We start from the raw sequence: 23847 nt of genomic DNA, 5'->3' as shown, positions 1-23847 counted from the left end.
TATATATAAATCATTTACCGAGGTCTCTAAATACCTTGTTGAGAAGCTAATCATATTGACACCAAGACCTTACCCATCTTTTCAAATGTCTCTAATTTCCCTCCCCTTTCTCCGTCACTGCCAACATTTCCATGCTTACAGCTACCCCAAGCCATACTTCAGAGCCTGCTTTTGGCAATTCTCTCTTTTGCACCTTGCATATCTCAAAATTGCTGCTTTTTACTCAGCATAAACATGATCTGCCATTTTTCCCCCCCCATAACCACATCATGTGTCCTGTTCTCTACTACAGATTTTTCTGTCACTGCAAGAGCTTACTCTCTGGCCATCCAAGTATACATGTACCAACCCATTTTCTTGCAAAATATATCCCAGAAGATATTTTTCCTTGCCAGTCTAAAAGTTAAAACAATAACTAATTCCATACTTTAAAAGCTTCAGGAACTTTGCATCTACTGTCTTGTCTTACTCATTGTTTCAAATACTACATCATCCATCTCTTTTTTTTTGTTGCTGTTGCTTTATTGCTGAGTTTTATGCCTTTGTCACAGTCTCTTGTTCAGCTACATACGTAACTGCTTCAGGTAGTCTTTTGTTGAGCCTCTTCTGCATATCATGATGTTGCCAAGACCTATCCCCGTTTTACCTTCAAGTCCACCTTAAGGGCCTGTTTCTGCTTTGCTGCCCATGTGACTACAGTTCCCTCCTAGGGAAAATCACTTTTAATATCCCTTTACCTTAACCTGCCACTCAGCTGTGTGAGCACCCGAAGAGAAGATGTTTCACTCTTCCCATGCAGAGAATGAGCTAAGTATCTGCAGGATCCAGGTCCAGGATCTGTAGTCTAGATCTCAAGCCAAACTAGCACTGTAACCAGTCAGGTGAAAATACTATGTTCTGGAGAGCTCTAACACACTCTCTCATTGACTCATGTATATGTGGAAAATCAAACTGCTCCATTCACTGAAAGATTTACAACTCAGCAAGGGTACTGCAAGTAGGAAAGGTCAATAGTCAGGATACTTCCTTTAAAAATACAATTTTGTATGACTGATGAAACGTACTTAAAAACAAGTAAATCCTACATATAATCACATCTGATACTCTTCCACACGGGTCCCTCCAGTGTGCCATCTAGAATGTGTTGATCAGGATGAAGTGTGCACTTTCTGTGCACATACAGTTGGCACTACTAACACCGTTACACATTACCGTGAAACAGATTGCAATTTTTTTTTTTTTTTCCTTTCTGTCGTGCTTTCTCTCCCACCGCGGAGACTTGTTGGTGCTTTAAGACTGCAGAGGGCCGGAGGTTCCCGCTGCCCTCCGCCGCGCCGGCGGGCAGGGGAGGTTTAGCGGCGGGATCGACGTGATTCGAGCTGCGGGAGAGGAGAGATGTGCCCGCCCGCCCGCCCGCCCGCCGCCGGGCCGGAGGGAGGTGTGTGAGGAGCCGGCTGGCCGCGGCGGGGCTCGGGGCTGGCCGCCGCTCGGGGATGCTCCTGCGCCCGCGCCGGAGGAGCTTGTCACCTGCGTCCCTGCCTGCGCCGACCTGCGGGCGCCTCCCCGAGCCCAGGACGCACCTGGGCGCCGCGCACCCGCCTCCCGCCCCCGCCGCCGGCTGCCTCTTCCCCCGCCCGAGAGCCGGGCGGCGAGTGTCGGCGGAGCCGCGGGGCTGCAGGCGGGGCTGAGCGCTCGCTGGGCGGACGAGCGGCCCCGCGGGCTCCCACCGAGCGGCCACCACCGGCGGCCGAGGGAGGCGGCGGCCGGACCCGCTGCGCGCTGCCTGGCAGCTCCGGCCCGGCCGTGGGCGCGGCGGGCGAGGGCGAGCCCGGAGCGGGGGAGCGGGGGAGCGGCGGGGGCATGTGGATGTTGGCCGTCGCCTTGCTCCACAGCATCTCGCATGGTGAGCGCCCGGGGGGGCGGGGGGGACGGGACACACACTCCTTCCCTTCTTCCCCTCCTCGGGAAGGGGCGAGCGGGGTCGCGGTTGCGCCTTGTCGGGTTGAACGCGTCGCGCTGCCTGAGGAGAAAGGCGAGAATGCTCTGCGACCGCGTAAACCGGCGCACCCAGCGCGGTGACAGCCGGTAACTTGCCGGTCTTTCTACAAACATCAGAACAACCTTCGCGGGGGGTTGGCACTAAGGACGCTTCTTTCCCCTGCCCACTCTCCCCGCGCCCTCCCCCCCCAAACCTATTTGGCCGAAGAACCCGTTCTTCTGAAACAGCAGAAACATCTCTATGCCATTTGCCACCCTGCATAGGAAAGAAAACTAATGTCTATGGTATTTGGAAGGTCTTATTTTGTGCTCTCCTATGTGTTTAAAAGGTTATATGTGGTAGCCGTATGTGTTATTTCTGGTGTGTTCTAACACTTTCCCATTAATCCTTATATAAATATATCTTCCAGGAAACTGAATTGAGAAATAGGTTTTAAAAATATTTATTGCGCTCGTAGAAGTACATTGGGTACAAGAAATTACTGGGGCAGACTTCCAAGCCATGGAAGATAATTCTGTTACATGATTAAGAAGTATTGACTTCTTGAGAATTCATCTTTTAATATTAACTATTGAAGACAAATGAGATATCCCTTACCCTCCCTCCCTGTCTTGTAAAGCTTGTTTGGGGGAATTTGATTATTATTTATGTGAAAAGTCTATAACACTTCAGCTGGACATATGCATGTAGGCATTTTGCCATTTTCTCACAAAGCTTTGCCAACTCCCATCAGTCGTGACCTGAAACAGCTGCTGATCACTTTTGAAAACTCTGAGTGCAGAGATTTTTGTGTGCCACTATCTACAATAATTATCTCCTAGGGTTTAAAGTGAGATCACCAGACTTCTTTTTGTACGTATCCAGAAGAAAAACTAAACACAGAAATGAAAACTCTGGAAACCTGTCCTTACAGTGCTAGGTGAAGATCTTGGCGTGTGAATGAAAACTGTTTGAAAAACAGAATTTGAATTAAATGACAAATGCTAATATGCTATAATTTTGTTCTAACTGACAGTAAACCCAAATGTCATATGTAAAAAAGATTCACATTGTTATCATTTTCTTATCCTCAAACACATTTTTTTTTGTTATCGTAGTTTGAATATGCTAGTCAAGAAACTGTATTGAAATTTTAAACAGCAGGCTGCTTCAAATATACTGAATTCAGCTTTTTCCAAAAAGGAGATATTTTGTCAATTAACTTTTTGATCAGCCTTAAACTTATACCTAAATAAGAAAGTTAATGAAATTCAGTGAATTGGCTTTGAAACAACTTTGCAACAGTAACTGAAATAAGGACTAGCAGATCAGGAAAACAACATAGTATTCAGCCAAGTGAAATCAAATACTTGTTTTATTTCATATCATATGGAGTATTGATGCATACCTTGCCCCTGAGGAATGTTTTCTTGCCTCACCATCTAGCATTTTCTTTGATTTTTTTTTTTTTTTTTTTTAATAAACCTATTTTGGTAGAAATTCTTCTTGATCCATTTATTGACTTGTAACCAATTAAGCATAACTTTTTTTTTATATCTGTGTCTCAGGCAAAAGGAGGGAGACCAAAATAGTAAGAAGTTATTCTCTCAACATTGCTGTGTAAGAAAGACAGGAGAAGGATTGCAAGACAGGTGTATCTTTTCAAGACTTCTAGCTTAATGTTCAGCTAAAAATGCTTGAAGTCCATTGTGTTTTGGTCATGTCATTTCAAAGAAAGAGAGAGCAGAAACAGACGGGATCCATATATATATATATATATATATATATATATATGACCAAAGTGACAGAAACAGGAAGGAATTCTGTGTGAGAGGAATATAAGGTGGGGAGCAAGGAAATGGTATACTTAAGGAAGAGATGAATTAGAAAGGATATGATAACCATGTATAAAACATGCTCTCGAGACACATTGGCATTCTGCACCTTGTGTCAAACACCAAAGTCCTCCCCACCATATGACTGTGGCCTGCATTCCACGTCTGTATCTGGAGGTGTGGGGTGGCATATGGGGATTTTTTTGTCTGTAATTTTGGAAGAACTATGCCAGAGTAGTGAAGAAAATGCATTTTCAGCCTACTTCCCACTCCACTAAACTGGAGTCTTCCAGGTAAGGCAGGCAAGCTCTTTTCACTTGCCTGTTTTGTCTCTTGCTGTTTACTTAGTAGCAGTCACTTTATAAGCACTTAAACTCAGAGAAAACCCAATTGTGGTAACTGTTAGTGAATGTAGGGTTTTAAAATGAGCCACCATTATCTAAAAATAAGTGGTGGTGGTGAAGAGACCACTTTTGACAGGTGGCTGTGCTTAAAAAAAAAAACCACAACAAAACAAACAAACAAAAAACCCCAGAACCAAGCAAAACACAAAACAACCCCCAAGGAAAAGGAACAAGAAGTACCACAGCACCAGTCTGTGTTGGACCTAGATCAGTTTCTCTGTGGAGAATGAAGTCAGTGGTTTTGCCACAGAATCCATGAGGTTGACCTTGGGACCTCGAGACCAACCCTGCTGCCCAAACAAGAGTTAACTACTACAGCAGGTTGCTCAGGACTGTGTCCTGTCAGGTTTTGGATACCTCCAAGGATGGAGACTCCACAAACTCTGTGGGAAAGCTGTGCCAGTGTTAGACCACTCTCACTATAAAAATAAATAAATTTCATTTATATATAGAGAGAGATATATGAAATCTTCTGTTTAAATGGAGCTTTCTTGTGTTGCCTTTTGTCTGTTCACTGGATACCACTGAGAAGAGTCAGGCTACGTCTTCTTTACGCCATTCCATCAGGTATTTTTATGCAGTAATAAGCTCCTCCTGAGTCTTCTTCAGGCTAAATAGTCCCAGCTCTCTCAGCCTTTCCTCATGTATCAGATTATCCACTCCCTTAACCATCTTTGTGGTCCTTCACCAAACTCGCTCCAGTATGTCTGTATCTTTCTTGGACTGAGAAGCCCAGAACTGGTACACAGTCCTCCGGTTGTATTGTCACCAGTGATGACATGACAACTGTGATTTTTCTGCTTTGATACCAGTCCAATGTACTGCTGTCACTCATATTTACCCAGCATTTCATTTTACTTTGAAACCCTTTACTGGACAGGATATCTGATTGCTTCTCTGTCCCATGTTGCTCTCATCTACTGCTAAATTTCTTCATGGCACTGCCCTACCAAACTTCTCCCATGAAGTCCCTGGAGTCATTTTCCATCTTCAACCAGTATATCGATTTCCACTTGTTTTCCAGACTTACAATCAAGTACTTTTCTGCTCTTGTATGAGAATTTACTCCCCAAAAGACAAGATCTCCATTAGCTGCCTTCAAATCCTGCCCGTGGGCTTGCTGCTATTTAAAATCTCGGCAACAGTTGGCCGCTGTGGACATTGCTCATCTCGCTTAATTTAAAGTGTTTATGGTGCGAGTCACTGTAGCTTCTCCACGTAATAAACGGAGAGAGAGGAACAGGGACTTCCAGGGTGCAATTTCTTTTCTGCTTTGGACAACCACTTTAAGGTGGGAGAAACCGTCTCTTACATGTGCTTACTTTTGACTGTTAAAGGGGGCCTAGGTACCTGGCATAGAGAGAGATAAGTGTCTGCTTTATAACCTTTTGTGTTTCTCTGGATGACTTCATGACTTGAAAGGCATAAAGAATGCCTCATTTGCTCTGTGAACAATTTGCATTAGCAAAATTTATGTTCTGTATTCAAAAGTAAAAGCAAATGAGGTTTCCTTCATAGTTTTCTCTTTCTTTTGTCTGTAAATGTGAACAATGATAGGTTACAGAAAATGCATTATGGAGTCAAAAATTATTTGTATGGTGGTGTGTAAGCACGCGGTTTCTTGGTGATCTGTGATAACGTGTATAAAGTGTGGACAGGCAAGGAAGGGCTTGCAAAAGAGGGGGATCACAGGTAATTTTTGTGACTACACTTGAAGACATCCAGTTGCACGAGGAAAGAGGTAGACCACTACAAGGCTTTGCCACTGGAACCAGTTGCCAGATTTGGCGAGAGCTGTAATGTGGTGCATGGCCATGAGGAGCTGCCTTAGTGGTAGATTTTCCTTACAGAGAGGTGCTTGGGATCCCTGAGTTCGGCCTCTGTGAAAGTCTTTTCAGTATATGTGGTCTGGCCCCATGAGCTGTCAGGAGGGTTTTTTTTGTATATTCTGTCCCTTCTCCTAATTGGTCCCTCTTCACCAGAATACCTCTTGCCTAAAGCTTTTGTCTCTTCCTCTGATGCCATCCCATGCCATCCGATGTTTATGGCCTCACAGAACAGAAACAGGAGCTTTATATGGAAATAATAGAGGCTCCACTCGTCACATAGAAAGTCTATATAGTACAAAGGAAAAAATCTCTTGTACGTTGTGCATGTTTCTCTCTAAGGCAAACGATGGTGTACCAGCAGGAACATCACTGATGCAGACGTGTGAATAGGGAAGGTCTGGTTTTACCTTGTATTCCTGAGTCTTGGGGCATGCTGTCTGGAGAACCTACGACAGCCCGCTGCTGTTCTTGCTGTATTATCCATGACAACAAGTTGGCAAAGAGAAATATTCCTTATGGTTCTCCCTGTTGCAACCTCCTTGAGGAGCCGACTGGAGCTCATGATGCAAGAAACGCTTGTGGCCAAATCCGCTCACAAAATCCACACCCATAACTCAACGGAAGCAAGAAGAAAAGCAGATGGAAGGGCTACCGTTGCCCCCCATGAACAAATGCAATTTATATCCCTTTCCTTTCCCCGTTTTAACGCGCTCCCTCCCCCCCTCCACCCCCCCCCCCCGCTATAGGCTGTTGCTTGGCAACCCTGCCTCCTTGCTCCACCGCTGCTCTGCGGTGCTGCTGCTCCCCCCGGCCCCCTCCTTCGCACTGGGGTTGGGAAGAGCCACACTCACAGATATTGCCTCTTCATCACTGCTTGGAAGCAGGTGGGAGCCACATGAAGAAGATGAGGATGCAGAGGGCGCTGTGCCTTGGCCAAGGCATGGTGAGCTCCGCTCTTCCTGGTGCCTGCTGCGTATTGACTCTGGTCAGGGGGGTATTGGCTCCCAATAGTTCAATTCTTCTTTTGTTTATGTGATTGCTATTCTGTGTAAGCCACTGGCATCCTGGGTGGGTAATAGAGAACAGAATTTGGCTCAGGACCAGCGATAACCTTCTTCCCACATAATTACAGTACTTAATGGATTGCACTGTAACAATTATTAAAGAGAAGTCTGCAGAGCTTTGAAACCATCCTTCGTTTTTCAAAAAAAAGCCTTGTTGAAGCCACAACATTCCTTCAAATTTCCTTTTTCCCCACCACTTCTTTTTAAGAAGCAGCATCTATGTGTATGTATACATGCCCGTATCCAAACATAGAGTAGTCCTAGATCTCTTGTTAAAAGGCTCTGACTCCTAATCTAAATAATGGAAAATCAGATTTAGAAATGAAATAGTACTCTTGACTCAGCCTTTTCATGCTACAACATTATGATATGTACTGTGTGGCATAGCTATGCCTGTGATTTCAATATATGTAATACATTCCATCATATCTTGGCATTAAAATAATTTAATGCTGTGGTCTTTAATATCTTGTATTTATACATACATCAGACACACAAAGGGGTTTAGTTCATCTTTATTTGGAGGCTTTTAAATGGATATCTTCAGTGCCATAATGCTTGTATGTCATGTAATGCTACTTTCTCTTATGAGAACCGACTAGCACTGAGAGAAGCCTTTCTGCCCTTCTGTGAGCCCAGATTTTCACCCAAGACAGTCGTCTGATACGTTGTGTGCTGTGTCCCTAGCCTCACCTCTAGCTATTTTACATAGCCACCCCCCCAGTCTTTTTCATGATAGGAACAAACTTGTCAGTGTGAAGATGTGACAATTAAAAAAAATATTTCTCCTGGCTTCTCCCCTCCAAAAGGGACTATTTTTCCTTTAGTTGACTGTCAGTTCTTTAAGCAGCCAAGAATCTTACCTTTTCTGTTTGTTTGCAACACGTAATGCAAAAAGAAGTCTACAGCACTGTAAAAAAAATTAATATCACTTCCCTGTGTTTTGATGATGTTGTTTAAAATAGAAAAATCTGGTATTCTCTCAAGAAACCATGAATCATATACAGGGTTTTAAAATCCTTCCCACAGAGTGGATTTTTCCATGCCTTACTCTAGCATGATTTTCTAAGAAATGTCTTTGTCAGCTCCTCTCCTTCTTCTCTCTAATAACTTTCGAACCTGCTGGCCAGTTTCGATCAATTTGTTAGGTGGGTGTAAGTGGAATATAGTTAAGTCATTGCATTTGTATGTGTGTAAGTGTATAAACTTTCTCCTGGGCAGAGGAGAGAGAGACTAATCTCACTCCAAGTTCTTGAAAGCATTGGAAAAAGTCATAGACAGCTGAGAATCCACTCAGGTCTTCAGTCTTCTGACCAAATATCCAGAGGAAATTCTTTTTATTTTTTTTTCCCCACTGATTCTGTGCTCACAGAACCACCTGATGGGGTAAGCTTGCTCATTCATGTCATACAGGTGTTACTGAAACCCCGGGAACGAGCTGCAGAAGAGAAGAGTAACTTCAGGCAGGAGCAGGAGGGAATCTCCCATTTTATGCTTTCAAGCTTGTGTATTAAGCCCTCTCCACTGTTTGGAAAGCCGCCGCTTTAATTCATGAGCATACCAAGACTGAATGGTTAATTGTGTGTATACTGTAAGGACAGGTCATGCGAGAGAGCACATTTTTTGCCAGATAACAATATTCTTGCACATTATCAGCTGAGAGTAGCCAATGGCTTCAGATGAAGTATTGCAAGCAAATTGTACTTATTACCTTGTGTTTTAGGGGTGGACCAGATAGGTATCAGTAGTATAGATGTTTTCACAAGTAATTGCACACAGATGTTTACATTTTGTTTGTCCATCCCAAGTATTCCCAGCTTCATAGTAATAAACAGAGCATTTCAACTCATATCTTCATAATGGTACTTGCAGAACTAGAAATGGCTTTTAAATTCTTAAGTATCACATGGAAAATATTTAATTTTTGCAGCTTGTTCGGGTAAAAATGGCTGACTGTGAGCTTATAGATATAAGCATTAAGCTTGGTAGCCAGTGAATATCAGAAGGTTTAGCGATTGGTTTTGACAAGCATTCAACATTTATCTGAATCTTTCCAGTATCAAATCGGGCATGAAGTCTTGTGAGGAAAACCTGTTCTCACGAGGCTTTTGATTCTCCTGTTTCCGGACTGATGGAAACTACTGAAAAGCTTTCCCACTTCTGTTCCTCTTCCCTTCTTAACCCCCGGACCCTTTATAACTCTTGGAGTTTGTCCTCCTTCGTTATGGGTACAGTGACAAAGCTTTAGTTTGCCTGAAAATTTGGGGAAGAGTTGTTCAAACTTGTCATCTTCAGCTTTAAAATAGATTTGAATCAGAAAGAAGATTAAAAATATTTGATTAAGAAGATTGAGATCTGAATGCTTTAGACTGGTATTTATTTCAACCAAATATTCACAAATCCTTTGCATGACGCCTCTTGGCATATTTGCATTAAAAGGGGGGAAAAATTGCTTACGTTACAGGTTTTGTTTCTTTACTGTTATTATCTCAGGATGGTATGCTTCTGCTTTGCTTTAGTTTTAAGGCTAACTGGGACTATAACTCTTTTCTCAGTAGAACTGAAAACATTGTGAAATCTTATTAAAATGAAAATCTTAATGAAATTTACAACTGAAGTTAGTTTACTTAGTTGATAGCCCCTAGCAGTTATCTTTGCCTAGTCTACAAACTAATAACCAATATTTTTCTTTCAAATAACTACGCTGAAAGAACATAGTCAAGAAGACTATAGTCAGGGAAAGAGGTCAATAATGAGGAGACACAGAATGATTTAGAAACTGAGGGATGACTGAGCCAAGGCATCGTGTCTTCCAGAAACTGGGCTGATCAGTCATTTAGATTTGGGTTTCACGCACGTTCCTTTTTTATTGTTTTTTTCCCCAGGTCTTTTGACTGTTGAGAACTTCCTCTCTCACCATGCTTTCTCTTCACTTCCTCTATGCTTCCCTCCCATTCTTTCTTCCCTCAGGTACTTTTAAAACCATTTTCAAAGCTGAAATTGCAAATGAGATTTTTGCGTCCTGAATGACAATGAAGGGCTCTGTTTGAATAGCTGAATGCTTCAATGGCAGATATTTGACTGAGTTCCCTAAAGCCCAAAGCCTATGAAACCATCCATGATCTGAATAGAACCAATTACTGCTGCTGCTCCCAGCCCAGTCTCTCCTTGGAAGATTCCTTTGTTTTTTGAAGCCCAAATCAATGCAGACTTATTGTAGACAGGCCATTTTATCTTTTTCTTTGAAAAGAGAATTTTCCTGCAAGACTGGTTACAGAAGTTACAGACCAGATACGCCATCTTCCAATATGGAAATGTGAAATATTCAGCCAGTTGGATCATTGTAACCTACTTAATTTTCACAAAGGCACTTTGCATCCATCTTTTATTGGGTGTATTGGTCTGCTGTGGTAATTTCTTGTGTGTCTGCTCGCTTAATACGAGAATATAATGGACACGCATTGCAGAATTGGTTTTCAGACCTTGCCATTTAACCCTTTCTGTGCATGCTCAACTGAAAGCTGGTGGCTGGGGGGATTGTTGTCAGACTGGTCGTGCTAGTGGTATTTCAGTACATACTGCATGCTGGTGGCTCAGGGGACAACTTAGATGTGTGTGGCCAGAACTGTCAGAAAGTATATTTGTTGTTCTGGATACTCTACTGGAATGAGATGGCTCAAATGCATTGGGGTTTTGGTGAGGTCCTAATACAGAAGTCTTCTCCTTGTGCTTCCTGAAGTCAATGGAATCTGAAATGCTAAACCTCTCAGATACGTTTAGGGTGATCATCAGCTGATGTGTACTGCTGCCACATCTCTGTTAACGTCAAGAGAACTTCCTCACAGAGTTTGTGTGGCAACTGCAGAAAGCAAGGATGATCAACCTGATACCGTCAACCAGTACAAGATCTAAACACAGTTTAAGAACTTAATTTAAAGTTGTTTTAAGATTTTTGACCCTTAATCACAGTTACAGTAATAGATTTGTTTGTTCCAGAGAAGATATCATTATGTGCAAACTCTAATTGAGATATCTTGCTGGAAAATGATTGAATTCATTTTAGGAAGAATTAAGTAATTTCCAGCAACTTAATCTAGAACATTCTATTCTAATAAAACAAACAAAAAAGCATAAAAGGGGGTCCTTCTTGGCTGATAACCTTAACTAACCTTGATTGTAGTTGAAGCTTGGTCGTTCTTGATTTTTGCGACTTGAAAAGTAGCATTCTGACGGATCTCACGTACTCTGTGTGGAAGTTATCATATAGCCTTGTTTCTCCACTTGGACAGATTGTTTAATTTAGGTTTCAGTCAAGTTCTTCCCTGAGCAGCAAAACTAGCGAACGCTGCTTTCGTGCAAAATTGTGTCCCGCCTTCCCCTCTCTTCCTCAACCCTAGCTCAGGACTATGATTAAGCTGCCTGGTTGGCTGGCTGTTGCTAAAAAAGGTTATATACCCACTGAAAGCTGGTCCCTTGCCTTTCGATGCCATGGAAGAGCAAATTAAAGACTTACTCTTTTAGTCTGCAGATGCTGTTGTTTTAAATAAACTGAAACATACAGAAACTTGCTTGAGACTGCTTTAAATGAAACACAAATTTCTCAAGGGCTGCCGGAGTTATGTAGATGAGTAAAGGAAGCAGAAAGGTATAAGAAGATGGTATATTTATTCTATGTGGTATAGTCTTGTATCTCTTAAGCCTCAAACACGTTTTGGGCTTCAAAATGGGAAACAAAGCAATTCTGAAAGAGCTGCCTGAACAAATCTGTCATGAACTTCTCCAAAATGCTCTCAAATGAGTACTTACGCATTTCTGCTAGTCACCAGCTCTCGTCTAAATAAAGAGATTAAAGTCTTGTCATTTTTAACAGAACTTCACTCCCAATAAAAGCAAACTTCCTTCTTTTTTTTTGTTGTTGTTGTTGTTTTTTTTTTTCTCCCTCAAGACATTTGTACTTCTCTCTTTAATTTTTCTTTAACAGCATCAGATGCTCTTTTCCACTGAACAGCTTCCCTGGTTACCCACATCTTTTCCTTAAGGGCAACCATGAGCAGCTAGTCCCTGCTCAATACTGGTCTCATCTCTCCTACTTTCCCTTCAGGGCTTCAGTCTCTCCTGGCTGATATCCCAGCCAGAATGGGACGCAGGGAACTAAGCACTTGCACGATGACTTTCACTGTGCTTCAGTTGCGACTTTGGTTTTCTCAAGAATTAGAATGAAGGGCCGTATACAATGCTTCTGGAGTGCGTTTTGGTCCATTCTGTGTAGCTTTAGAAACATCTCCAGACAGATACTCTTCCCTGTCCAGATGTCTTGCCGAGCTTTCTGCACATGTTCATCCCAATGTCTTTTGGGGGGACACCCTTTCTTGGGTTTCCTTACAGTGCACGAGACTGAGTGTTGGCAGCATGGCAATGTCTGGTCCTGTAAAGCAATTTAAAGAAAACTACTGTCCTGTGAAGACCCCCAAATGCAAAGTGATCCTGTTTGGTAGCACACTGGGGATTCTGCAGGTTGAAATTCCTTATTGCTTTGTTGTGTTTGCTTTTCATCTTACAGCTTAGATTCAGAGTTGCCCTAATGCTGTTATGTGTTTCACAATATTGATTTTTTTTAGCTGTCTTCATTTAATATTTTTCCTTTTTTCTTTTTATTTTCCTTTTCCTTTTTAGACTAACCTTCACATCATAGATGTGAAGAAAGAATAGATGCAGAAATTGCTTTCGTTAGGGAGACTGTAATTTACTCTTTCGCTACAGGGGGAAAAAATTTGTTACCGCAGTAAGAGAAACACATGAAAGGCCAAATAGTATCTGGAGCTGTGTAAGCGCTGGGAAATGTAGATATACGCATTTTTTTTTTTTTTCTTTCCGTTTCGCACAGAATCCTAGTCAATTATTTGATGCGCTCGCCTGTCTGGTCTGTGACCTTCCAGAAGGGCCCCCTCCTCCGGTCGTCGTCCCCCCCCCTCCCCGACTTGTCAACACATTAGTCATATACAACTCAGCTGATGCCAAACGGGCGCAGTTCAGCCAACTATTGAGAGGCAGGATATTCCGCTGCCTTCTTCTATTGGTCTTGGGTTTTTTCCACCGCGGAGACTTGTTGGTGCTTTAAGACTGCAGAGGGCCGGAGGTTCCCGCTGCCCTCCGCCGCGCCGGCGGGCAGGGGAGGTTTAGCGGCGGGATCGACGTGATTCGAGCTGCGGGAGAGGAGAGATGTGCCCGCCCGCCCGCCCGCCCGCCGCCGGGCCGGAGGGAGGTGTGTGAGGAGCCGGCTGGCCGCGGCGGGGCTCGGGGCTGGCCGCCGCTCGGGGATGCTCCTGCGCCCGCGCCGGAGGAGCTTGTCACCTGCGTCCCTGCCTGCGCCGACCTGCGGGCGCCTCCCCGAGCCCAGGACGCACCTGGGCGCCGCGCACCCGCCTCCCGCCCCCGCCGCCGGCTGCCTCTTCCCCCGCCCGAGAGCCGGGCGGCGAGTGTCGGCGGAGCCGCGGGGCTGCAGGCGGGGCTGAGCGCTCGCTGGGCGGACGAGCGGCCCCGCGGGCTCCCACCGAGCGGCCACCACCGGCGGCCGAGGGAGGCGGCGGCCGGACCCGCTGCGCGCTGCCTGGCAGCTCCGGCCCGGCCGTGGGCGCGGCGGGCGAGGGCGAGCCCGGAGCGGGGGAGCGGGGGAGCGGCGGGGGCATGTGGATGTTGGCCGTCGCCTTGCTCCACAGCATCTCGCATGGTAAGCGCTGCCCGCCCCCACCTCGGAGCTCCATCCCTTCTTCCCTCCTTCCCTTCCTTCTTCCCTTCCACCCCATCTTCCCTCCGGCCGGGAAGGGGCGAGCGGGTCGCGGTGGTGCCTTTTGTGTTTAGAGCGTGGCGCTGGCTGCCGGCAGCCGTGAGGAGAAGGGCGAAATTGCTCTGTAATCATTTAAACTAGCTTACCTAGCAAAGTGACAGCCCGTAACCGAGCCACGCTGCTGCGCGTCTGCCTCGCTCGGAATAAGACGGTGCTCGGAGAGGCAGGGACGGAGGTGCTTTTTCTGTCTGTCTCAGCCGCAAAAGTACAGAATTTTGCGAAGTGCCGTGTAAATCCGGCTGAGTGCACGGCGATAATTTGAAGGGCTTTCGTCCTAAGCGTTTGCAGTGAGAGGCTGCTTCTTTTTACCTTTGGGTGTTCTTTTATTTATTTATTTTATTTAAATCGCCCTGTGCTCTCACCTAACAATACTTTATAGATATATATATATATGTTTAAGAAGTAATATTTTAAATTTACTTCCCTTTCATCATTTCACTGTAAAGGTACCTGCTCTGTATTTTTTTTTTCCCCTCGCTCATTTATGTAAAAACATGCACGGATAAGCATTACATCATCTGAAAATATTGAAGACTCTTTCAGTCAATTATAAAGTTAGGAAGGGGAAATAAAAGTGGAGATAGAATAGAGGTAAACCTGTTCTTTTTTTTTTTTTTTTTTTTCCCCTCTTCATTCTTCTGCAAACTCTTTGATTGACAAACATTTATTGTAGTTTCTGGATTTTTTTTTTTTTAATAGTGGATGGGGTATTTTGGAACATGTAGGTATATGTGATTGAAACCCATGTCATATGTGAAAATATCTTTAAATTGCATAACTTTTATGAAAATGCATATTAGCGTTGCAGTTTTAAGGACAGAATACAAATTATGCTGTAGTCTGTGATTATAGCTATTCTATTACGTTGCCTCCTTCTTCGCAGATTTGAGAATGTAGCACTGCTTGTAATGTGTTACATCCGGACAGTTAAATGAAAAAGATTAAACACACAATTCTCAAAATAGGCAAAGCAGATATAATAGGACAACGTTACTTGTATTGAATGAACGTGAGAGAAGCGCGGGGCAAAGTGTAAGATTTTCCTGGAAGATACGAATAATTGAACCTCTAGCAGAGGGTGAGGAATGATTGCTGGATGAGGGTGCCTTCACATCTACTTAAGTATATGCTGGATGAGAAAATACATTGACAGGCATGGCCAGCCCAGTGCGAATAGCCAGATAGATCATAAATTAGGAGGTGAATCTTAAGTGTGCATTTAGGGCTATCTTAAAGTGTTTTCACCTTCCGAGTGCCACAGAACGGAAGACTATTGAAAAACCCTAAACCAAAAACTTCAAAATTTTGCATTTCTTCTAGCAGTAGTACAACTGCAACAAGTTCTAACGTTAAGAATTTATTTATTTATTTATTTATTTATTTATTTATTTATTTTGACAGGCAGTGCTGTGCTTTTCTCTCGGTCCTCTTCAGCCAGATACCTTGCAGGGAGAGATTTGCTGTTAATAAGACAGACAGAATCAGCCTGAAAATATATGCTCTTACCGGTCCTATTCATTTAAAACTGGATTTGCATCGGAAAGAACTCTGTTTATGTCCAGAAATCTTATATCTCTTAAATAAAGTAGCAGCATATATTTTGGTCTACTGTGCCGACGCTATAAATTTTATGTTCTAAGCTAGTTAGTCCCCCTTCCAGGGGTTTTTGAAGACCAGAGCAATTTTTGCTTTATGAGGTTGAAATACCATGAAAATCACTTGCATTTATTCCTTGATCTATGAAGTCAGTAGCAATTTCACTTTCAGTATCCATGTGTCTTTGGATCACACACATGAATTTGTATCCCAAAGATTTTTCTAGTTTTAGTAGTATAATGTATAAATGACAGACACATCTGCATAGATTCTATACTGCCGCACAGCAACGTTTTTGAATCTACATTACTAAAATAAAATGTTTTTGTGTGATAATATTTTAAGATGAAAGCATTATAGAAATAGGTAATGGATGGTTCAATGATTCTTTGCAATGTAAAAAGTATTTTTGGTTTTGACATCATATTTGATGGCAAAATGCATATGCATTTAGGATCTTTTTAAAGGAAATTTTTGAAAACGGCATCTACCTTCACGTTAAGACTGAACAACTTGGTTTGGTTTATTAGTAACACTTATTTGGGCCATCACAGCAGAGTCAAGAGTCAAAGAATAATATTATTAAGGGACTTCAGATTTTAACGCAGTGTCGTATCAAATGTGTGTCTCTTTGAAGGAAATGACTGCATATATAAATAGATATGTCGGGTACACATTCCTTTTCGTTATTCAATCTATAACTCTATCTGAACTCCATTGTGTGAGAGGCAGTATTCTTTTATCACTGTATTGGGGGGGAGGCTATTGAAGGTTGCTTGGCTTCTGCCATTGCCTTTTCTGAACCCCTTATGGAACCACACTATATTTATTTAAAGCACAAGCACATGTATGAGTGGTTTTCAATTAAGTATTACATCTCATTCTAATTTTAACTTTAGAATGTGTAAGACCGCTTGCGTTTATGGTCCTGTTGTTGTTGTTGTTTTGGGGGGGTTGTGTATTTGTTGTTGTTGTTGTTTTTGAAGGGAGAAATAGCTTAAAAAATAAAACCACACATTATGGGTTAAACCCTGTAGTTGTCATCTTGGGCTAAATTTCTGTTGAAGATAATGGAAACCATCTGAATAACAATAGCAAGGTTGGCCCCAATATTTCCCTACAGTCACTCAGCACAAATACATTTTGTCAAATTAGATATGAGCAGTGTCACTGGGTAGGCTTTATGTTTGCGAAATAGCTTCCTTCTGGGGACAATAAAATACTGACGTGCTGTTACATCCAATTAGTATTTCTGAAGCCTGAAACAAAACCTTCCTGAATACCTGGTTGAAGTTTTTAGGTTTTGTGAAGGCTTAAAACTCTCATTGCTGCGAGTTTCTTAAAAGAACAGGTAACTATTAACCATAAATGCATTGCAGCCTTAGTAAGTGCGTGGGACGATACAGACATCAGGGAGAGCTATGCAGTTAAATTCGCCACTTTGAAAGCCTGAGTCATGCAGTTACAATCCTGAGCAATATTTTGAGTTACCTTCAGGGTTACTATATCTGCACTACCTTCCATGTTACTATACCCGAGGATTCCAGAAGCAAGCGTGTAAATTGGACAGCGAATGCCTTCTGTAGCCTGGCCATAATTAGTAAAGGGGGCATTTCGCTAATTACAGAGAGAGGAGGGAGGGAGAAGGGTACGGTAGGCTGCGAGGGGAGAATGGCTTCCTTCAAAATCCTGACTCTTTATTGTAATTACTGTGATAAAGTTATTCCGGAATTACGATGTTTTCAGCAATGAGTACCTTTTGGTATCATTTAATCCCTGGCAGAGGCATGCTGAACCCATTTGCAGGCTTCTCTCTGGCTGTGTTTCTTATATGTCTGCTGTCCACAGATGTTCTGCTGAAATCAATGGAGCATCAGGAGGTACCCAGTACAGTACAGGTGACACTAAAAATAAATTTCCATTAAAATTACTTCCTGTTTGAATCCTTCCCCTGCCCTGTATCTATCAATATGTGTTTTAGCAGCATATTAGAGGACTGAGAAGGGGCATGCAGAACTGAGAGCGGGGGTTAGGCTGCAGCGTAAGTAGTGACAGCGACGGTGGTATTAATGACGCTCTCCAAAGAAAATGGTGACTCTCGGTGTTGGGGACGAAACATTTAAGGAAAAGAGCAAACGGCTCTCTTTGTAGGAACATACTGTAATACGTGCATAGCTTATCTGGAATTGTGTAACCAAATCCTTACCTTAGAAAGTTTAATGCATGTGCAGAAAGCATTTAGCTTGGTGTATGTTTGTGGATGTCATCAGTACAGCTGATGGTGATTTTAATCTGGTGTTACTCAAGCTATGAATAGCTATTAATTAATCACCAAATGCCAAATAGAAGAAAAAACTGTTTTAGCGAGGCAGTCGGAGTACGTTGGCAATATCTATTTCCATTTCAAAAGCAGCATTTCTCCTCAGCTCAGGCTGTCCCGGTCCCCAGGCTTTGGGGCTCGCCGGCTGGGGTTTTTGTCACTCAGGAGTGGGCAGTGCGCTGTGCCGCTGCCAGCGCGGTGACGGAGAGCCGGTGCCACACGACACTAGTGGGCAGCAAACCACACGAGTCTGGCAACGTTTCTGAAAAGCCGTGGGAACAGACACTGCCCGAAGGAGGCATTTTGTCTCCGTTTTTCTATCAATGGTCACTAAACTTTTTAACTGGTGGATGCTGGGTCTTCTTTCCATAACACTGAATAGCAGATGTGTGTGACAACGAAGGTATTTTTGGTAACGGTTTAAAGCGAAGTTGATTTTCACGAATGGTAAAAACAAACCCATAAACCTTGTTAAATAGCTTCCAGCTCTGCGTTGTGATTTCAGTGTCGCCTCTTCACTGATGCTGCTGCATCCAGAAAAGTTTAGAAGTTGGTTTTAATTTTGTTTGTTCTTGAGTAAACTCTTGTCATGTAATAAACCGATAAACTTAATTATTGGTGAAAATCTTGTGAGCTTTGAGTAGCTCATCCAGAAAGTTCCTCCAGCTTATGAGCTGTGCAAGGCTCTGTTACAGGAGCAGCTGGGCTCAGGTTGGACCTCAACTTTTTATGTCGTTGCCTGGATGAGTCTCTTAAATATGCCGCTCTCTCGGGTGCAGGGCTTGTTTGGGGTGGGAAAATAATCTCCTTCACCAATTTCAAAACCATGGAACTGACAAAAAAAGCAAAAAAACATTGAAACGAAATATCTTTGGTGGGGAGGGGGCAGGGTAGTGGGTTGAGGAGCAAAATAGATGGACCTCTTTCCTTTCCCTTAAGGTTTACTCCAGTTAACAAGTCAAGATGTGTGTAGGATCAAGGCCTGTACGAACGTACCACTCATTTAGCCTTTGATTTTGATTGGAGCATGCTATTTATCAATCTCCCAGTCTAAGGCTCTTTCAGATTTGCAGTGGGAAGGACACTTATTCCAGCTCTCACTTTAAAAGCTGGAGAAGGCAGAAAAAACATTATATTCAGCTTAATTATTCTAAGGTACAATCATTTGATTTTTTTAAATTTCTTTTGAGATATTGAAATTCTAAAAGTACTAAAAAAAATCCATTCTAAGTAATACAGGTCTGTAGATCAGAATACTTAATTATTTCAAGGTGAATGCGTAGGTGTATGCAGTTAAAATTACTTGTTTCACAATATAGTTTGAGATATTTCACAGTCCTTCTTGATCAGCACTTCCTTTTCCTTTAACCTGTTATGAAATCAATGAAATTCAGATTTCAAATAATGTTATTCTTCAAAAGAAGCCCTGTTTTCTCAGTCTTCACCTCCCCGTCTCTTAAAAAACATTTCATCAAACAATTGGTATTTTCAAAAATAAAATGAATGAGAGGTATTTCATAAGAGCCTTTCACAGCACAATATTTTAGAGCGCTGAAGAGAACCTCTCTAAGAACAAGCCACAGATTCCTCAGGTACTTGTTAGCACTGTGGGCTTTTCTTGCCAGTGCTTTTCTTTTTATACTGCCATTCACTAAAAAATTCTTATTACCTCATAAGTATTTTTTTTCCCATTAGGGCATTGGATTACTCACCAGAAAAAGAGAAAGTAGGGTATATCAATATATACCTTTCATAGTGGAGTGGGCAACAAATGTTATGATACATACTGGGGAAAGAAAGAAAGAAAGGCAAATGGATGGACAGACAGGATGACAGAGATTAACAAGTCTTCCCAGCATCCCTATTTAAGCTATTTTTACTTAGAAGGCAGGGAGTAAGATTTAAGAGTGAGCCAGCAATCCTATTTATAGAAAGGCATTTTTAAATGCAAAGGCTTTGAGAAAGAGAGTCACCTCCATACTAAACACCAGCCTCCCTGGAGCTTCCTCGTAATTGAGGGAGAGAGCAGCACGGCGACCCGAGCTGAATCACTGATGTGCCTCTGCTGAAGCTTCCAGAAGGACAAACCCTGCATGAGTGCAGAATCATGGGCCACGGGGCAGCCCAAAAGCACATCTGAAAATAGCACCCTGGTACATATTGATGTAGCAGATACAAAGGCACATAAAAGGACCACCTGAGAAATTTTTTTGCTTGGTTGACGTTCAGCACATGCCACCGTGTGAGCTGGGGACCAACCATCCTGCTCATGTGGCTCTTAACCTAGTATGACGGGGATAACCGTTCCTTCTGAGATTTTTAAATATATGTATTTATATACATATGTAAATCTATATAGCTTGTAATTGCTTAAAAGCTACCGTGCATGGAAAATCTAGCACTTGCTTTGCTGTCCAAGTATACTGATGCTATTTTCTTCCAATTAATTACATGGTAATCCCATGCAGAAGATTTATGGCTTAAGATTTATGTTTGTACTAGGCTAAAAAATATTCTTAGTAACTTTCTGTCATCTAAAGCAATTTTTTTGTGTAAATTTTGGGGAGCCTTCCAATGTTTTAAGAATATGAGAAACACGATCCTTGAAAGGAGCAGGGATCTTTCAGTACAACTAGAATATAATTACGTTGCACTGTAGCTGCAAATAGTTGCCTATCTACATAATCTACTCACAGTGATTCTATAGATAAGACTGTAGGGTTACTCTGTCTATATAAATATCTGTTGGCGTGAAATCCTCCCATGGGGTTTTGCAAATGAGTGGCTTATGCTAATCCTGCACGCTAAGGGTGTTTGTCTCTCAGCATTTCGGAGTGGCAGCCCTTCATGGCCCCAGTTTACAGGTGCCACCAAATTAAGGGACTTGATGGAAGTGTTTGTTTTCAGTTCTGTTTTTTACTGTTCTTTAGAAGCATCTCCATGATAACATGTGGTTGTTCAGTAGACGTTCCTAGTAGTTAGTATGAATTTCAAATATCAAATGTATGTCCTTGACATGTGGTTCTTGTTTAAGCTGACAGAGAAGGCTAGTGGGATACTGAAAGGTGCAGCCTTGGAGGAACCCATATATCGTTGTTACAGTGTGTACTGGACTGCACAAATCACATGGTAAGATTTGGGTGCACCACAATGCTAGTGGGTAGCTTTTTCCCAGACCATGGAAAGGTGATGCATAGAATGTAAGCTCTGGCTTTTGCTAATTTCTCTTGCATGATTCTTTTCTCTATCAAAAATCATTGTGTGTTGGGTTTTTTTGTTTGTTTGGTTTTGGTTTTGTTTTACAGTATTACCTTCTGAAGTCCTTGGGGTTTTCTGTGGGGACGTTGTTATTTGGAATTTTGGTCCTAACTCAAGAAAAATAATGTGAACGCATAAGTTTTATGTAAAAAAAACTCTTGAAAACTAAGTGGTGAACATATGACATGCTGTTAGACCATTTCTGGCTTGAGCTAAGGAAAGAGGAAGTCCCTGACAAAGTCCTTTTTGTTATGAAAAGTAGATCCTGAAGTCCCTGGAATGGCGACTTTCTTGGTGGGAAGTATGTCATCCAGGCAAACCAGGGCATAGGTGGACCTCAGTTTAAACAGAAAAGGCCTTCTATGGTTCACCATCCAGAAGGTCCTGCATGCACTGCACGTTCTCCAGATTAGTCTTTTCCTCCCATTAGGTGGCTTTTCTGTGGGGCAACTTAAAAGCTAGTTCATATATTACTTCTAGACAAGTTTTTGACCCTAGGTCATGCTTTCAGCGGTATATATTTAGGAAGCTTTCCTTTGTACCTTTCTTCTTAGTTTTGGTTGTGTGACCTGAAGGTTTATCTTCCACCGACAACCTTTTCCACAGCCCTGTTGTGTATGCATTCTAGAAACCAGATTTTTATCATTGCAAGGGAAAAGAGAAGCACAAGAGAGTAAGGTCCATCTCGCTATGGGACTTGAGTGATGGGCGATGTTTGCTGTGTCTTTTGTCATGTCAACAGTGGCTGGAGCTTTTAGTTCTCAGTGTTTTGTAAATATATATTTCAAAAAAATGCAAAATGGATGCTTAGGGGCAAGGGAGGGAAGGGGGTATGAACAGGATTTATAGTGGGGAGAATAAGGGAGGGAAAAGGGTGAGCTTGGAACTGATACCAATTCTAGACAGCATTGCAAGGTATGATAAGAAGAGGAAGGGCACTCAAAGAGCATGAAGCCCTGTGGGACAGCAGGAGGGCAGTCTCTGTATGAGGACAGCTTATGGTGGGAGGCTCTCAAGTCTCAGCTTCAGTTTGCAGTGGGGAAGGCAAGGCTGAGATTGTTTCCTTGGAAGCATGAACTGTGGGTGAGGAACAAAACAGCATGTGGCTTTGGGACTCCCCAGTGCTGGTCCCTGTGACTCCATCTTGGCTGCTGGTCTGTGCCAGGGAGGAAACTGGTGCTTTGCGTGGATCCTGCTGTGCCTTGTGAAGGGGAGCTCAAACTCCCAACTGCCCTTGTCCTTCACTTGCCTGTATTTAGATTTGTCTTTCATATGTGTCTGCTCGTGCTATTTCATCTGTGATATAGGCTTAATTTGAGGCCTACAACCCCTCCTCTCTCCACCTTATTCTTATAGTTATTTATTTTTATTTTGGTAGCAAAAGTGTTTATCCTGTCCCTAAAAGATTTTCCCCTCAGGCAACACGGGAACAAATGTGGCAACAAATTTGGGGGAGTGAGGAGGATCAAGGACAGGAAGCAATCCTATGAATGTCAGTGCAGCTGAAGGGTAAGATGTGCGTGTCCCTTGTTTGAGTGAAGAAGGAAGGAGCTGGGCTCCTTTATTGGGCAGAAGGGAGATAATTAATCCTCAGAAAAAGAGGCTGGGCTGTCAGGGAAGCACTGGCAGTCATGATTTGCTGTTCAGCTGTTGGGAGCGGGAACTGGCAGGTTTGGTGCAATGGGGTCTGCTCAGCGCAGACACCTGAACACCCAGCCTTGCTCCTGGGGCCTTCTCTGGATCAGGTCTTCTGAGAGCACTGCTGGGTGGAGGATGATGTTTCCAACGCACTGGGTTGCTGCCCCACCAGAGAGCAGCTCTTTGTCTCTACAACAAATTGGAGAGCTGCTTGCTTAGCAAGTCCTGAGGAAGACCATACAGATATAGTGGGAACACAGACTAGAGTAGGGAATGTGGATATATGTTTGGTTTTTGTTTTTGTTTTTTTTTTTCACTGGGGAAGGAAGGTTTAGGTTTTAGCTTTTCTGTCCTGGTCTAGAATAAAAAAACCTGTCCAAACTCTTTCTTTTCTTCACTGTTTTTTTGCCTTTAGCTAGCACGTTCGTGCTTGAGAAGGAGCAGTGCAACTTCAGAGAGATGTGACTATCCTGTTGAAGTGCTACATGCACTCAAGCTGTGTTTGTTTCACTAGTGACAGAGCTAGACGCCTTTTTGAATGTCTTAACCAGTGGCACACGTGAATGCAATGCAGAGGAAAATAAATACCTTTCTGAAGGTACTGTAGCTATAGCAGTTTAGTGCTTGTGTATTATGTTCAAAACTTAGTCCCTGGTGGATAAAAGCAATTACAGTATTCCTACCACGTCTCAAAATGCATTTCTATAGAAGAGGAGAATGCTGATTTTTAGTAATTACAAAAGGAGCTAATGAATTTTTTTTAAACATTTTCCACAGCTAAATAATAGTAGCCCAACTGCTACTTAATTTCAAGAAGCTTTGAGAACTTTTTTGGATCAGTACATTGTATTTCTGTCTTGGCCACGTTCAAAGATAACAGCCTTGTTTGCCCACTATGTGATGCAGTTACTCTTCTACCCCAAGTTGTCTCTGCTACTTTCAGTCCCTGGTGTGGATGCACATTGGAATAGTTGTAGTAGGGGATTAAGGCTGGTTGAGCACCTTAGCTTTGGCATTTCCTAAGGCATGTGCATTTGGCCTCCTGCTGAGAGATTTTTATATGAAATAAATAGCATGTATT

General features: G+C 42.7%; 1 protein-coding gene across 1 annotated transcript in view; it reads left to right on the top strand.

Annotated features, from left to right (window-relative positions):
- Positions 1–13794: 13794 nt before the first annotated feature.
- Positions 13795–23847, top strand: part of DSCAM (DS cell adhesion molecule) — a gene marked incomplete at both ends in the record, with an annotated part of 477096 nt that continues 467043 nt past the window's right edge. Inside the window, one exon of the mRNA XM_082498944.1 lies at positions 13795–13837. Coding sequence (XP_082355070.1) covers positions 13795–13837 — 43 coding nt within the window. The remainder of the gene's footprint in view (positions 13838–23847) is intronic.

This window comes from Vanellus vanellus (assembly GCF_965231255.1).
Source record: "Vanellus vanellus genome assembly, chromosome: 1".
NCBI lineage: Eukaryota > Metazoa > Chordata > Aves > Charadriiformes > Charadriidae > Vanellus > Vanellus vanellus.
Note: the sequence above shows the minus strand (reverse complement) of the source record. Positions and strands in the feature narration are given on the sequence as shown.